This window comes from Paralichthys olivaceus, chromosome 17, assembly GCF_024713975.1.
Source record: "Paralichthys olivaceus isolate ysfri-2021 chromosome 17, ASM2471397v2, whole genome shotgun sequence".
NCBI lineage: Eukaryota > Metazoa > Chordata > Actinopteri > Pleuronectiformes > Paralichthyidae > Paralichthys > Paralichthys olivaceus.
This window is the reverse complement of record NC_091109.1, coordinates 6140392-6155188: the sequence shown is the minus strand read 5'-3', so window position 1 is coordinate 6155188 and position 14797 is coordinate 6140392. Positions and strand designations below refer to the sequence as shown.

Here is a 14797-nt window from a genome sequence, read left to right as displayed (position 1 = left end):
ATGTTTTTTTCATTATTTTATTTCATCATATATTCAGTGTATGTGTGCGCTTGCCTTTATTTCCATATGTGAATTATCTCGATCAAATTCACTGAAATGGAAAAACGAAGGTTTGCTCCTGTACTTTTGTGAAGCCTACAAAGTGTTTGATCTTAATAATACAATAAGAAATAAACTATCAAATAAAGTTAATAAAAGTTAATTGAATCTAGGCTCTCATAAAATTGGCTATTTTTGCCATGTGTTCGTTTTTCGCTGATCAGGTTTTGATTGACTACTCTAAAAACGGTAATGGTATGCGTTAGTTTGGAGAATGCGTGGTTGGTGATGGTATTTATTGGTTCCAGTTTGAGCTATAAACTGAGGCCTGTAGCAAATTACATTTATGCAAAACTCATGTCCTTTTTTCATCTTTGAGTGCACGTGTCTGTCATTTTCTTCTCATTGTCAAAGAATATTTGAGGCTATATTACAAATTCAGTGGATTCTGAAGGAGCACAGCCATGGTGAAAGAATGATCTGGATTCATATTTTCACAGGAGAACTTCTTGATAGTAGAGCTCAATACAGAGGACAGCCAGTTACATGGCCTTAGGTATCTAAGGGTATTTCTCAGGACTGCAGCTCACTGACAAAGCTGGCACTCACATCACATGCTCCCTGCTCCCATAGCAACATGTGCAGGAGCATCGTCATGTGAGGCATTTGCTGCAAACCTTTTTGCACCCATGAGTCCATCTGAATAAATTGTCAAATTGTCCCCAACCCCTATGGAGGCCTTCACTGTGATCTGGACCATCAGTTGAAGTAGTAGAATGTTGTCTTCTATTTATCTATCTATCTGTCTGTGAATTTTGTTTTGCATCACCCTCATATCCAAGTTTTCATGGCTGCACGAAGGAAACTGCTTTTGATTTGTTCTGAGATTAAAGATCTTTATCCTCAGGCTACATGTGCAGGCACATTCAAGGTATGATTAATAGGCAAAATCCATTAAAGCCGCAGATGCACACACATCCAGTCACACGACCCAACACACAGCCCAATCTTGGAATGAGCAAGGGATGAGAAAGGAAATATTTATGTGTCATACAAAGCTATACTGTGTGTGTGTATTTGTTCACCAGATACAAAATGTACAGTCTGACCTCACATGACCACTGACTCATTTTAATCAAGTCTGAGCAGCTGATTTTGGTTACGTCAAGCCACTCCTTAATGGTTCTGTTCCAGAGGGTGCACACTCTTGTTCCGACGGGTCTGAGTATGTGAAAGTGAAGTAAATGTTCCATCCAAAGACAATGAAATGATCAACAGCGCAACATGCGTACAGGAAAATATCAATAAGCTGTTTCTATTTAGTTTTTAACTGTTTAATTTGATCAAATCTTGTGTTAAAAAGGAGGCAGACTGGGAGGAGGATGTTGTCTTGAAGAAAAAAAGAGATAAAGGTAACAACTCCACAAACTATTTCTGATTCTCGGCTGTGCAACAGTCATTCCCACTAAAGTTCATCCAAATGCAGCAGCTTTTAATTGATCAACTCCTAATCACATTGTCCTCTGAGGTTTTGATAATATCACTTCCTACCGTGTTCAATACTGACAATGTCAGTTAATCCTGAGGTCACTGTCCCAAATCTCTTTTTAATGGTGAGCATTGCCTTTAATGAATAATAAATCCAAAGCCTCCCCTGAAGGCTGCTGCGGCCTTGGGTAGGAAAGTCACTATTTACTCTCCTTCAAAAACTGACACCGAGGTCAATAACATGGGAGTTTGTAGCTTAGATGTACATGGACACACAAACATACACATACACACAGGTTTTTGGTAGCTTTCCTTATTGGCATTTTGCATTGACTTTCATTCATTGTGGACAGCCTAACCAAAACCTTATCCTTTACTTGAACCATGAACAATACCGAATACCCTATACCGAACCCATTCCTAACCTAACCACAGCTCACAGCTTACCACTGATCTTAACCAGGAGCTCCGAAATCAAGTTTTGAGGTCTACTGGTCCTGACAAGGAGAGTATTTGTGGAGGTAAAGATCCCAAAGAGGCAACAAGTAAACACATACACGTGAAATAGTTAAAATAATTTGTTGGGGATTCAAAAATCACCAAAAAACTGTAATAGATTTGCAATTTTTAAATAATTCAGTGGAGTTTTGTCTTTTTTCTGTCAAACATATGCCCTCAACATAATTTAAGTACAAGAAGTCTAATAACTGTCCAAAAGGAAGGTTCTATTTTTTAATTCTATTACATTCAATGCAGCATTGATTTTTTTTTTTCTAATCTGTGTTATGTGACATTACGCTGTTCTCACCTTGGCCAGTGTCACCGCACAGATCTGCAGAACAGGTGTGTTACACTCAGGGGCTTTAACTTGTGATTTACAAGTGGCCATGTCAGGTATTTTTGAAAGAAAAATTAAACTGAAGCATGAAGGATTTCAGAGGATGAGCAGGGGGGAGTCAATAACAGAAGTCAAAGGCCTGGGTGTCACACAGATAACAAAGGGTTCGTGTGGTTCCTGAATCTAAGTCCACAAAGGTTGTTGACCCCTTTAAAATACTGTGGTCATGATGCAATAAGCCTGTTTTACTGTTGTATCTGTACTTATCAAAATAACTTTTTAAACCCTGCATAGCAACCACACCAGTGTTTACTGTTCCTATCGCTTAACACAGCTATTTATTTTGTCAGCTTGCTGTAATTGCATCTTTTGTTATCTTTCACTCCTTGAATTGAAACAGTGCAGATGCTGCTAATGATTATCTTCACACAAAGTTACTCAGGAGATTATACAAAACGTTCTCTTATTCCACTGAAATACACAATGTGTTTTCTGTGATACTGAGCCAATTTTGGGATTCAAGACTTAACGGACCAGTGTGTAAGATTTAGGTGAAAGGAATTTTTGGCAGAAATAATATAAACAAATTCTAGTGATGTTTTCACTGGCGTGTTTCATCTAAATTGTATGAATTGTTGTTTCCTTTACCACAGAATGGGCCCTTTATATCTAAAAACTTTATATGTACATGGAGGGGGGTCCTCTCTGTGGAGGCCGCCATGATTTTTTATTTCTGTCGTCCAAACTGGACAAACTAAAACCTTTTGAGTTTTCATGACAACTGAAGTTCACCTCTTACATGTTTGGAAGGGGAGGGTGAAATGAGGAGTATTCAGCTGCAACATGAAACTTCACCTCTAGATGTCACTAAATTCTACACACTGAACCATTAAGTTATATTGACAAAAACACATCAACACAGCTTATCAACACAAATCACAAATTGTTTCAGGAAAAAAATGTGTAAGTGAACCCTGGCAGTAAGACTTCAACTTGAAAATGAAAAATACAGGCGTAAGGAATTAAAGTCTTGAGACTTGATGCACTTGACACTCCAGATTATCTTTTGGTGGTAGTGTTGCATTGTGGGTATCATATGCACCAGGTTTAGACAGGAAGAAAACAGGACTCAAAAATGTATTTTGATCTTGAGTCCATCATGAGTCTGACAGCAGGATACTCTTCAGAGTAAGTATTTTGACTGTCGTAAATGTTCTATAGTATTAGACCTCTCAAAAGTGCCACTTTTGAGACAGGTGATCCTTTTACTATGTCAGCAATGCCCTCATATCATTCATGTTCTTTCTTTACTGCCCCTATCACTTATGGAGTACCTCAAGGATCAATACTGGGGCCCATTCTATTTGGTTTGTGTATGGTCCCTTTAGGCTCAATCTTCCACCTGCTTAATGTCTACTTTCACTGCTACACCAATCACACACAAATATACCTTTAAATCAATCCTGGGGATTGCATCTCTGTTGTGTCCATCCTTAATTGATTTCAGGGTGAGAAATACTGAATGTTAAAACAAAATATTTCTTCAGCTGGATGACAACAAGACAGAGGTGATTGTTTTTGTTAACCCCAACATCACAGAGAGTAAAACTTGCCACTTCGCACCATTAACATCACACCATCATACCAACACCAGAAATCTTTAATTCAACACTGTAAAAGTCAAATGGTGAAAGGTAGCTTCAGCACCTTCTGCTCCACTCAGTCCACTTTGTTCTTTGTACATATTTCTATATTACCTTGTATTTAATCATTCCCACTCATTTGATGGCAGCAATTACAAAACTGATGACAGCAAAATTAGACTGGAGGTTTAAAAAAACATTTATTGTTATTTTCACGTTACTTGTGTAGAGGCATGTACTTCATTCACAAAATAGGAACAGTAAAATTAATCAGACAAGAAAAATATATATGTAGTCTTTTTCATACATTATCAATATATATACACACACATATTGTAAAATAGGACATTGTAACAAAAAGAAATCAAAATGTAGCAATAAGCAAGTTATGATAGGCAACATCTGCACTGTGTACGGTACAGATGTGAAATGTTTTTTTGAAATTAAACTGAATTTTCAAGATCCTTCCTCCATTTTCACAGGAGTCTTTATGGCTTCATTTATAAAGTTTTAGCAGACCAGGGTAAAGCTGAATTAAAACATGACACCCCTGGCTACAGTTGAAAAAAAACCCAGTCTGTTTTATCACCAAAATCCCTGTTATGTTAAAACGTTGTTTACAGAAGTTAGGTGCCATGCTTTTCATCATTAGTCAGACAGTTATGTATGTACACAGACATGTAAAAAATCTCATGGCTACACTAAAGCATTTCTCCCAAGACGACAGTATTACAAAAGGAACACTCAATTAAGCTTTACAAAACACACACACACACTCTAGTGTCAAGGCCAAACCACCCAGAGGCAGATTATAGGCAATTTGTAAAACAAGAAGACAGGTCCAATGTTTTATAATCAGTGATCATACGTGATGAGGGGAATGAGCCAAGCTCGTTATACAATATAGAACTAAATGGTTACATATGAGGTTTAGAAAAAAAGATCCACACTTGATCAAAACACAACCTTTGCTTGGACCATGATCTTCAACAGCAACTTCATCTGCTGAAATCAAACCACAGTATGTACTCAGCCACCATGACAGCGTAATCCATACAGCAACAAATATCCTCCAATCGCCTGTTTGTAAAGAAATACACTTGGGCTCAAAAGGTCAAACATGATTGGAAGGATAAAATGTAAACATAAACGCTGTTTTAACGCTCCGTCTTTCAGCCCTCACTGTCCTGTCTGTGGTACATTCAGCACAACTATGACGATTACAGAGAAACACACTGTACAACACCACAAGTTCACTCTACAAGATAGAAACAGCTGTAAACTTGTACATCACCAGAGTCTGATTGGGTCTAGTTATTGGGAGGCTCCTCCAGCAACAGTCAGGGATGTGACCAGACAGATATGAGCAGTGACACCTCAAATCTCCCTCTAATGTAAATCGGAAAGTTGCATATAAATGACAGAGATTCAATGGAAAAGGATGTACCCCATTCCTGAAAAGTTATTTGGTTGTTCATCTTTTTACAGATATACACATGATGCATTGGTGATTCAGTCTTTTAAGTTTTCTGGTGCTTTAAAAATTCAGTTATTGTGGATTTAAGTCACATCCCAGACGTTCAACATTGACGAGACAATACACCGTCAAGTTTTACACAAGCTAAATCTCCTTAAAACAGTTCAAGGTCACAACACTGAGCTGATTCCAAATTAGGTAAAGAGTAGACGAGGAGCAGAAGCTGTAGCTGACACCTATTTTTTAACAGCAGATCAGAGAGGTTCGATTCACTTTGGTTTCCTCTGGGCGAACATAGTGAATCATGTTATGAGATCATTTCATTCTGAAGAAAGCTGCACCTGCAAATTAGACAGAAAGGGAATTGAGCCCTGAGCCAGATGCTTGTGAAGAACAGAAGACTCTTCATCTGAATGAGGACCGATAACAGCCTCGCTGCCACCTGCTGGCCAGCACTGGTACTGCTAGGACATCATGAACCACGCAGGCAGGCAGGACAGATACAACTCGTGTAAAATACTTTGCCACGACGACTAGTAGAACCATGACATTGGCCAGTGAGGACAAGATAAAGCTAGAATGTTGTAAACACTGCAGGTTCAAAGGTCAGAGCTCCTGACAGGTCAAGCCCTTATTTGGCAATGAGTGTTGGTGTCTTAGTAAAAGGTTGAAGCACTGAGTTGTAGAGAGGACAGGCGGCTGTGGACATTTTGGGCAAACAATCACTGATCATCACAATGACATAATGAGCCGACTCTGAACAGGCAGTAAAGGACGCTGCACATTACACTGTGTGAATCGCATCTCCCAGGTCATACTGTCCGTAAGTAAGCAGCACGTTGTCGCACGAGTTGGCCACAAAAGCACATAAAGCTGATTCTTTTAGTTCTGGAAAAAAAATAATGAAGGAAAAAACTGCCACTGCAACTGTGATACACACATTCACACATTCATACACACAGTACGCCATAAATCACATCATCCAACATCTGTTTTACCTGGGATGCTTATTTGGACATGATAAAAAAAAAAGCAGCACGTTGTTTTGATGGATATTGTTAAACTACAAAGTGCAAATGCCCCACCTTGCCCTCTGTTATCCAGAACCCCATCCAAAACCCAGCTACAGTCTTCCCTGTTGTGCACTGGTTCAATGCAGAAGAGTCCTCTGTACTGTTGTCCGGGTTTTGGAGGGGAAAAATCCAGCTCAAAAAAAGGTGCGGACAATATATATATATATACGCTTGTGTTAAAGAATTATAAAAAAATGTCACATGAGCAAACTGATCCATCTTCAGAGGGATGTACTGCCTTAAAAAAAAAACACAAAAGCGAAATCAAATCAAACACACTGATCCAGCTTGTCCACCACTCTCCACTGCAGTTTTGTGCCTTTAAACAAGTCCTGGTGCACCAAGGAAGCTTTTGGCACAAAAAGTTTTATCATAACAGCAAAATAAATCCCTCCAGGCTTCATTCATCTTCTAAATAAATGCTCCAGTTGTAAGAAAAAAATAAACGAAACAGCAAAAGGAAATGGCTGCATGTGTGACAGTTTGCATGTATGTATGAATGTATGAATGTATGTATGTATGCATGTATGTATGTATGTATGTATGTATGTTCGTGTTAGTGGGAACAACCTTGTATGTCATGTCCTGTGGGTGGTAGGTGTAAGATTTGCTTACGACACTGCATGCGAAAAATGCCAATGCATTACTGTTCTGCGAAGGGCAAAATGAATGCATTTCCACGGTTATGCTGAGCGGGTCTGTGGGGATGAGGTTGCAGTGGGAGACTGTTGCCATGGTGACGAACTAAACTGCTGCGTTGCTTAAGGCATCGTTTTAGATGATTGAGGATATTCTCCTGCGGTAGACAAAGAAAGCAAAAACAAAACAACCGTTATTTGGTGAATCACATTAGAAATGTACATACTTGTGCAGAGCAGCAGTCCCAAGCAAAAATACAAAAAGAAAATCCAAATATGCACATAAACGTTGTCCAACTGTAACCGAACCTGCAGACGAACTCCAGGGATTCAGGTTTACCTGGTTAGGACTCGCTTTCCATGGAGATTGTAATGGTTTCACTATCATCTATGAAGGCAGACAGAAAATGTGATAAGCCAAAGGAAGTTAGTTAATTCTGTCTGCAAAATATTCCCGTCCCTGGTGAGGCTCACCTGATTTGAGGGTGTTGTTAGCCAGATGGTCTGCGATGTTGTTGGCATGCTGGTCGTTGCTCAGGAGGCGATTCTGTGAGTCGATGAGAGGGCTCGCAGGGACGTCCGCAGCACTGGAAACATGCCCAACAAAGTTAAAAAGAATTCATATTTACTCCCTGTCCATTTTAGAATTGATTTTAGGATTTTACTGTTTTTGAATCTCTTCTTAAAACCCATTTTTATGGAGTTGCTTTGATGGGATGTTGTATTTTCTTTTCTACTTTTCTTTTACTTTTTATTGTCATATTATTGCTTTTATGTGTTCAGGTTTTCAAGTGTCATAGCTGCATATTTATTCATTTAATTTGAACACTACCTTGTTTCCGACCACCGAAACATAGTGGTCTGGCCTCCTTGTCACATCCTCCTATTTTTCTATTTCCTTTCTTGCTTTGCTGTCAGAGCCCTTTGTAAACTCTGTTTTTAAAAACTGCTGTATAAATATAGTTTATTTATTATCATAGTGTGTACAAACCCGTCCCAAACATAAATCCTTTGCAGAACTTCATGTGTATATATATATATATATATATATATATATATATATATATATATATATATATATATATATATATATATATATATGTATAACAATATACTGCTCACCTTTTATTGGGCTCCGGATGAAGGGTCACTGTTGCCTGCTCTGCATCAGCACTGACCAGCCGTGTAGGGAACGTCAGACCGTCTCCCTGGCTGCAGTAATTAAAGAAGGGAAGCTCAAGATTAGGTGCAGTTGACCTGCAGGGCGACTAACTGCATCAGGTGAGATTTGCAACAAAGGTAATCTGATAGTTTAAAGGAAGAGGTCCAGTGTTTATAACTCTCCAGCACAAACATAAATCTGAGTCATGCAGCTGCAATTAGTGCTATGAGGGGAAGAGAAGTATATCTATATATATTTAGTCCTGCTAACAGCATGTTCATTTCTGGTTAATTCACCTGGTGAAGATGGGAAGCAGCCAGTATTTCTTCTGGTCTCCAAAGACCTGAGCGATGTTCTTACGGAAACCCAGAGAGAAGCCGTTCTTGTCAGAGCCTGTCCTAAAGACTGGTGCTCTAAAGGCCTCTGGAGACAAGAATGGAGAGAATATACAAACACACCATTAGACTCGCCAGCACTTGTTTTTAACTCATTGCTTCAAATATATTTTTAGTCTTTTAACGCCTGGTTTTTAACTGTTTTAAAGGATGTTTATTTTTAATATTTACATTTAATCTAATATCGTTCTTATTTTTGTCTTGTTTTATTCTAATATATTATGAAATCACTTTTTAACCTTGTTTAAGTAGGTGCTTTAGAAATAAAGATTATTATTATAATATAAGCCTAATGAGAAAGGAGAGAGACTGACTTTTTTAACAAATTGTGTGACATTCTGTGTTGATGTTAGATGCATATGTAGATGTAGAGCGTGTTTAATAGCAGAGAAACCTGTCGAGTGTGTGTGTGTGTGTTACCTATAGTGGACCTGTTCTTGCCTACAAGCCACAGGTGGTAGCTGAAGAGGGACAGAATACTGATGCAGAACATGGCCGCCACAAAAAAAAGAAACAAGACATGGAATTTGGCGTGAGTGTCTGGCAGCTCATTCTGGGGAAGAGACAGAAGAAGAGGAGAGTCATCAATAACAAATTCCTACACAGGATATTAAAAGAAAGACTATGTAGAGAAAAAAAAAAGGGCAAAGGAATAAGAACATGAACCATGTCACTGCATGCATATCACGACAATACCCAAGGAAACGATGGAGAGGCACTGAAACGCTCAAGTCTTTGGAGGATGACTGGGTTACCTTTGGGCAGTTCTCTGCCGATTTCCTCCGGCACAGCTTTAGTACAAACAGAAACGAGACTAGTTAGCAACACCAGGAGAGAAAAGGCAGGAGGGGAGACGAGAGGAAACACTTAAAAATCAGGAGACGAACACAAGTCAAAGCCAAGTATGGCGACGGGGGGGGGGGGAATGTGAGTGGGTGAGTGACAAAGTGTGACCAGAATAGAGGAAACAAGGGGATGAAAGAGGTAAAGATGAGAGGAAAGTGAAGTGGAACAGCTACAAAAGTGAGAAGAGGAAAAAAAGAACAGGAGGGCCGTCTCTTTGTGGCTGCATGAGTGGTGTGACTGATGGTTCTGAACGATGAGAGGCAGACAGAGAAGACAAGAAATCCTGGACAATGACCCAGTGTCCGAGAACAGGGACAACAGAGAGGGGTCAGAGAGTGAAGGGCAAGAGAGGACAGACAAAACAGAGGAGCAGCACAGCTCAGCACAGGAGAGGTCAGCACCATGCACAACCAACTGAGAAGGATGCTCGACCTGGATTTCACACGCAGCCACATCTGCATCCTCTCCAACATCACAAGAGATGCTGCGATACCGGAATCGGAAATTCCTCAGATATCTGGCGAAAATGCCGGGTCGGGCATCGGCAAGTATGCGGATATGTACCAATCCAAAACCGTCTTTAAAGTAAATAAGTTTCCTGTTGTATGCAACAGGATAAGTAGCATACAACTGTTAAAATATGTCATACATGCTGGTATTTTTTTGAATGCACTGGCATCGGATCGGTACTTGTTGTCGGCCGATACACAAAGTCCAGGTATGAGTCTCGGGAAGGGGAGAATTAAATCAAATCTTCTCTCAACAAAAACAACAACACTTTCCTTCTGCGCACTGCAACTCACCGTCCAGAACTTTATGAAATATTGAAGCACGGTGGCTGCAATGAACAAACAGTACACCAGCGAGTAGGCCAGGAAGAGGATAAAGAACTTGTAGTTGGAGAATCCCACGCAGTTGTTCACCCTGCAGAGAAACACACACCGAAAGTCAGACGTCACCCTCTCCAAGAAAAAAACCTTATCAATCTGAACTTTACATAAGGTGCCACAGGCGACGCTGCAGTGTTCTTTTGTTGGTTAATATTTAATGAGCCTCTATGATTACAAACAATCCAGAGCACAATTTTCAGCAGATCTTTTTGGCAACATGTAATATTCAACTTTATTCTAATATAGTGTCAAAACCAATCACATTCCAGTATTTGCAACACTATCTTTCAAACCTTTAATGAATAAGTGAAAAGAATTGGGATAAGAGTAAGTTCTGGATCATCTCTATATTAAACCTGCATAAGGGAACTGAAAACCATGAACACATACCAGGGACAATGGTGGTCCATTTTCAGCACGCACCTGCCAGACAAAGTAAAAGAGGAGACATTGAAAAAATGATTTGTAGGGGTGAGGGAAGAGGAAGAGAAGAATATCAACCGCTTGTATTCAGTAAACATGGTTTTCTTACATGTCACATGCCGAGCAGTGATGACATCGGTCTGGCTTGATAACTTGACAGCGGTCACAGTAACGGATTGCTGCTCAACAACAACATGTTATTAATACAAGACAATAAGCTCAGATAAACAGACAAATGTGTCTCATACATGGCTGCAAACACAGACGTACCTCCGGCTCCTGTGCGGGTGTACAGAGGTAGACTGGTGGCAGCTCTCCAGAGGATCTCCTGCTGGGACTCTGGCCTTTCTTCCTTCTCGTAGCGCTCCTTCTCAGCCTTGGGCAGGCAGAACTGGAGAGACAAGAGCAGCATATTCAATTTTGTTCCAAAAAATACATTCATCATGTTGACTTTATGGCAGGGTTGTAGATATAAGCTGCTTTCAGACACTGACTGAAATCTGCAGACTTTCCGGAGAATTTTCCAGATGGGCTGTACGTGAGATCGTAAATGTTGGAGTCAGTGGCTACGGACATTTTACAGAACTTTTCCTGCCAGTCCCCGAACAAAATGTCTGGAAAGTTGACATCAAGCAAGTGGGTCTATTGATGACGTTTCATAACACGTGGCAGAAACGCTCATACACAAACTCCGGATTCCCAATTTTTCAGACATTTTCCCAAAGTTCATGTCTGAAAACAGCTCTACAGACACAGAGGGCTCCATATGGAAAATGGGATTGTTGTAGCCTACCTCTTTGGAAGGGTTGGCAGGCTTGGTGAAGATGGTCTTCCAGTAAGACCACACAAACATGATGAAAAAGAGGTGGAAGAAGATCAGGTAGACAACTGGAGGGAAAAACAGAGCATCAGGATCAACAACATACACAATCTAATGTGTACACAGCTTTTGCATGGACTAAAAAAAGAACCACTGTAAATCAACATATTTAACAAATAAGTAATTGAGAAGAAGCAGCTCGGCTCAGAGTCGACCACACTTCCTCATTTTTAGCCTTTAACTCAATCTACTAAGTATATTTCTCCAGGGTCCGGACCAAACAGATGATTCCATTAAGTTGTAAACAGAGTCAGTTCAGTAATTCAGTTTTTCTCAGGACACTTACTCAGCTCTCCTAAATTTGGGATGGTGACTGAAAGAGATAGAACAGAAAGAAAATAAACATTAGACATTTTTTAAAAAAAGATTCCAACATCAGAACTTCACAGGGGGAACAGAGAATTGTTCATCAACATCTTGTGTTTTATAAAGTTACAAAGTTATAAATCTGTGCCTTAGATGGAAACTATATCCGACCAGTGTTTCCCACGCTAGGATTGGGATCAAGAATGAGCCCAGGATTCATTTAATGGGTCCAACATGATTAAAGAGTTGCAGTTTGTTCCAAACTATTTTTTGTGACAAAAGAAAGTTCTCATATTTAACAACTTCACTTGAATTGAAAAGCTCTCTCACCACCTCTGACACCATCTTTCACAACAATCTCTGCAGACTGAGCTTACTCACTCAAATATATTTTTCCGAACCTTTAAAAGCTTCTTACCTTGTGAGGAAACTGTTTCGTCAACTGCTTTTTCAGAAGCTGAGAGTGAACTCTCATTCATATTTCAGAAATACAGTTGCAGGACAATTGTATTACTGCTGAAGAGGAGGAGACTTTGTTGTAACATTGCTTTGTAAACTACTGATTCCAAGGTCATGAATGAAATTTAAGAACTTTTATGAAATCTCTGCATTTTCCCCGCGTAAATCACTCAATACAAACTGAAGCCATTCAATCTGTAACAGGGACTCACACATAGATATTGCTTCATTTTCAGGGTCATAAACACAAAAAGGGGATTTTCTCAGGTTGGTTTCTTAGACTTATAATCTCAATTCACAAATCTGATCAAATACAAACAGATGACAAAATAAATGAAAACCAAAATAAGGTGATGGCCCCCTTGTGTCACTCAGAACAACTTCTTTGAACGGATGGAAACAGTTATTCAAAAAGATAAGATGTTTTCACGATGCTGGTGGAAAGTGTCGGTTTGAAAACCACTTCCGCATCGACATCCCCTGAATCAGAATAGCTTTTATTGCCAAGTAAGTTTGCACATACATGGAATTTGTTTTGATGTTGTTGGTGCATGTCAGACATCTCTAAATATTACAAGATTTAAAAAAAAATCAAGTATTAAAATTTAACAACAAAAATATAAACATATATACACAGTATGTTTTTTGAAGGAAAAAAATGAGAAGGAAAGGTTGCTCTTGTGTTTGTCATTTCATCAAATGTGCTGTCGACCACAATTTACATGTCTCACCCACCCACGCTGCTCGACAGAATGCCACAGGAAATCATTCCTGCCTGTGGCTGTCAAATTGTATAATGACAACCTGTAAATTATAAAGATTAATAATGCATACTGTGTATACTTTAACTTTAACTTACACTCATTCACAAATGTAAATCTATACATACCCGGTCTTTATTTCTACATATGTATACCTTTTTTCTTTTTAGCCTTACTTGATTTTTATATTGCTATGTTTATACCTGCTTTTGCTCTTTCGCCTCTTTCTCAGGGGCTCTGTAACGTTTGAATTTCCCAACGGGGATTAATAAAGTACTTCTGATCTGATATGAACTCTCTCTCTCTCTCTCTCCCAGAGATGTAAATGCAGATGTGACACCGGTCGCTGTTCCAGTTGAAAGACTCGTCAGCTGAGCCTTTGTGATCGAAGCTCCTGACAACAATGACGCTGCTTTTAAAAGTCACTTCAACCTTTTCCTCTTTTTATCTAGATGCAAAATCTGAATAAACCGGGTTCACTCTGTATGTTAACATGTCATAGAGCGGGATTGGGTGTTAACTGCATGTTTGCACTATAGGGCTGGGCGATATGAGATTAGTATTTTCATATCGATAAATGTCACATTATTTATTTGAAGTTTAAAGATTGATTCTTGCTCCTGAGTGAAGGTTGTGGTTTGAAACGCTTCTTTAAGGCCAGAAAATGCCAAACACTTGACAAACATCAAATCATTTTACAGATCAGTCTACTCTTATTGTAATGGGTGGTCTTGCTTTTGATTCATAGAAATACAGTGTAAAATGAAACATCTGCATTCAACGTGTTTCTCCAGCCATTCAGTCACTAGTCACCTTTTGTGTGTCACCTCTGTGTTTATCTAATGAACTGATCGACGGTTGGAAAACAAAAAACAATGAGTGTTTGCTGTTAAAAACCAGAATAACCAAACTGCCTGGCCATCGTGTGACCTGCCTGATCGACGGAAGTCTAGTTGGAGGAAAAGTGTTGATGTGTGTGTGTGTGTGTGTCTGTGTGTGTCTGTGTGTGTGTATGTGTGTGTCTGTGTGTGTGGCAGCTCGACACAATAAAACCCACAGACACCAGACAGGCAGCGAGATAAACCTCTAAACTTTCCCTCTGTCTGACACTGAATTCTCCACGAAGCCCGGTTCACCGGCAGCTCGCTGAGAAGTAGCTGGATGTGTTTTTTCTTTTTTTTGACGGAGCCATTGTTGAGCTGCAGTCCGTTTACTTCCTGCCGGACAGCGGCTGCTGCATGTTAGCGCAGGAGGAAGACTAATCACAAGGAAAACACCGGCGGCTTTAAAACGAAGAGCCGGGGGAGGCTACTCACATATACACAGCTCCACCACGTAGGCATAGTACGACCAGCAGACCACCAGAGCGATGAAAATCACCGGGATCCACGCTAAGCCCCGCTGACAGCATCTCAGTACGTGTGTGGGCGCCATCTTTCTCCCTCTGCTGGGGCAAGGGAGTGTCGCGCTGTGACGTCA

At 39.8% G+C, this 14797-nt stretch overlaps 1 protein-coding gene across 4 annotated transcripts; it reads right to left on the bottom strand.

The window, feature by feature from the left end:
- Positions 1-4189: 4189 nt before the first annotated feature.
- On the bottom strand, positions 4190-14795 carry zdhhc20b (zinc finger DHHC-type palmitoyltransferase 20b). 4 transcript variants are annotated; one of them, XM_069512830.1, is made up of 14 exons: positions 14635-14795; positions 12079-12105; positions 11706-11800; positions 11183-11303; positions 11022-11091; positions 10880-10912; positions 10403-10523; positions 9509-9544; positions 9174-9306; positions 8655-8781; positions 8319-8408; positions 7671-7783; positions 7506-7584; positions 4190-7354 (listed from the first exon to the last, which is right to left on the bottom strand). In XM_069512830.1, the coding sequence occupies exons 1-13, from the start codon at positions 14750-14752 to the stop codon at positions 7541-7543; spliced, it is 1128 nt and encodes a 375-aa protein (XP_069368931.1). In that variant the 5' UTR covers positions 14753-14795; the 3' UTR covers positions 4190-7354; positions 7506-7540. The 4 variants fall into 4 exon arrangements, with proteins under 4 accessions (XP_069368931.1, XP_069368932.1, XP_019943272.2 ...); XM_069512831.1 differs by having other exon boundaries at positions 7537-7584; positions 14635-14790; XM_020087713.2 differs by lacking the exon at positions 9509-9544 and having other exon boundaries at positions 14635-14794.
- Between the last annotated feature and the right edge of the window lie 2 nt (positions 14796-14797).

Excerpts from the sequence above, each read along its gene's own strand:
- zdhhc20b (XM_069512830.1), bottom strand. The coding sequence starts at position 14,752 with ATGGCGCCCACACACGTACTGAGATGCTGTCAGCGGGGCTTAGCGTGG. Across the intron at positions 8,782-9,173 it reads CAAGAACAGGTCCACTATAG|AGGCCTTTAGAGCACCAGTC; the intron begins GTAACACACACA and ends TCTTGTCTCCAG. Across the intron at positions 7,784-8,318 it reads CATCCGGAGCCCAATAAAAG|TGCTGCGGACGTCCCTGCGA; the intron begins GTGAGCAGTATA and ends GCATGTTTCCAG.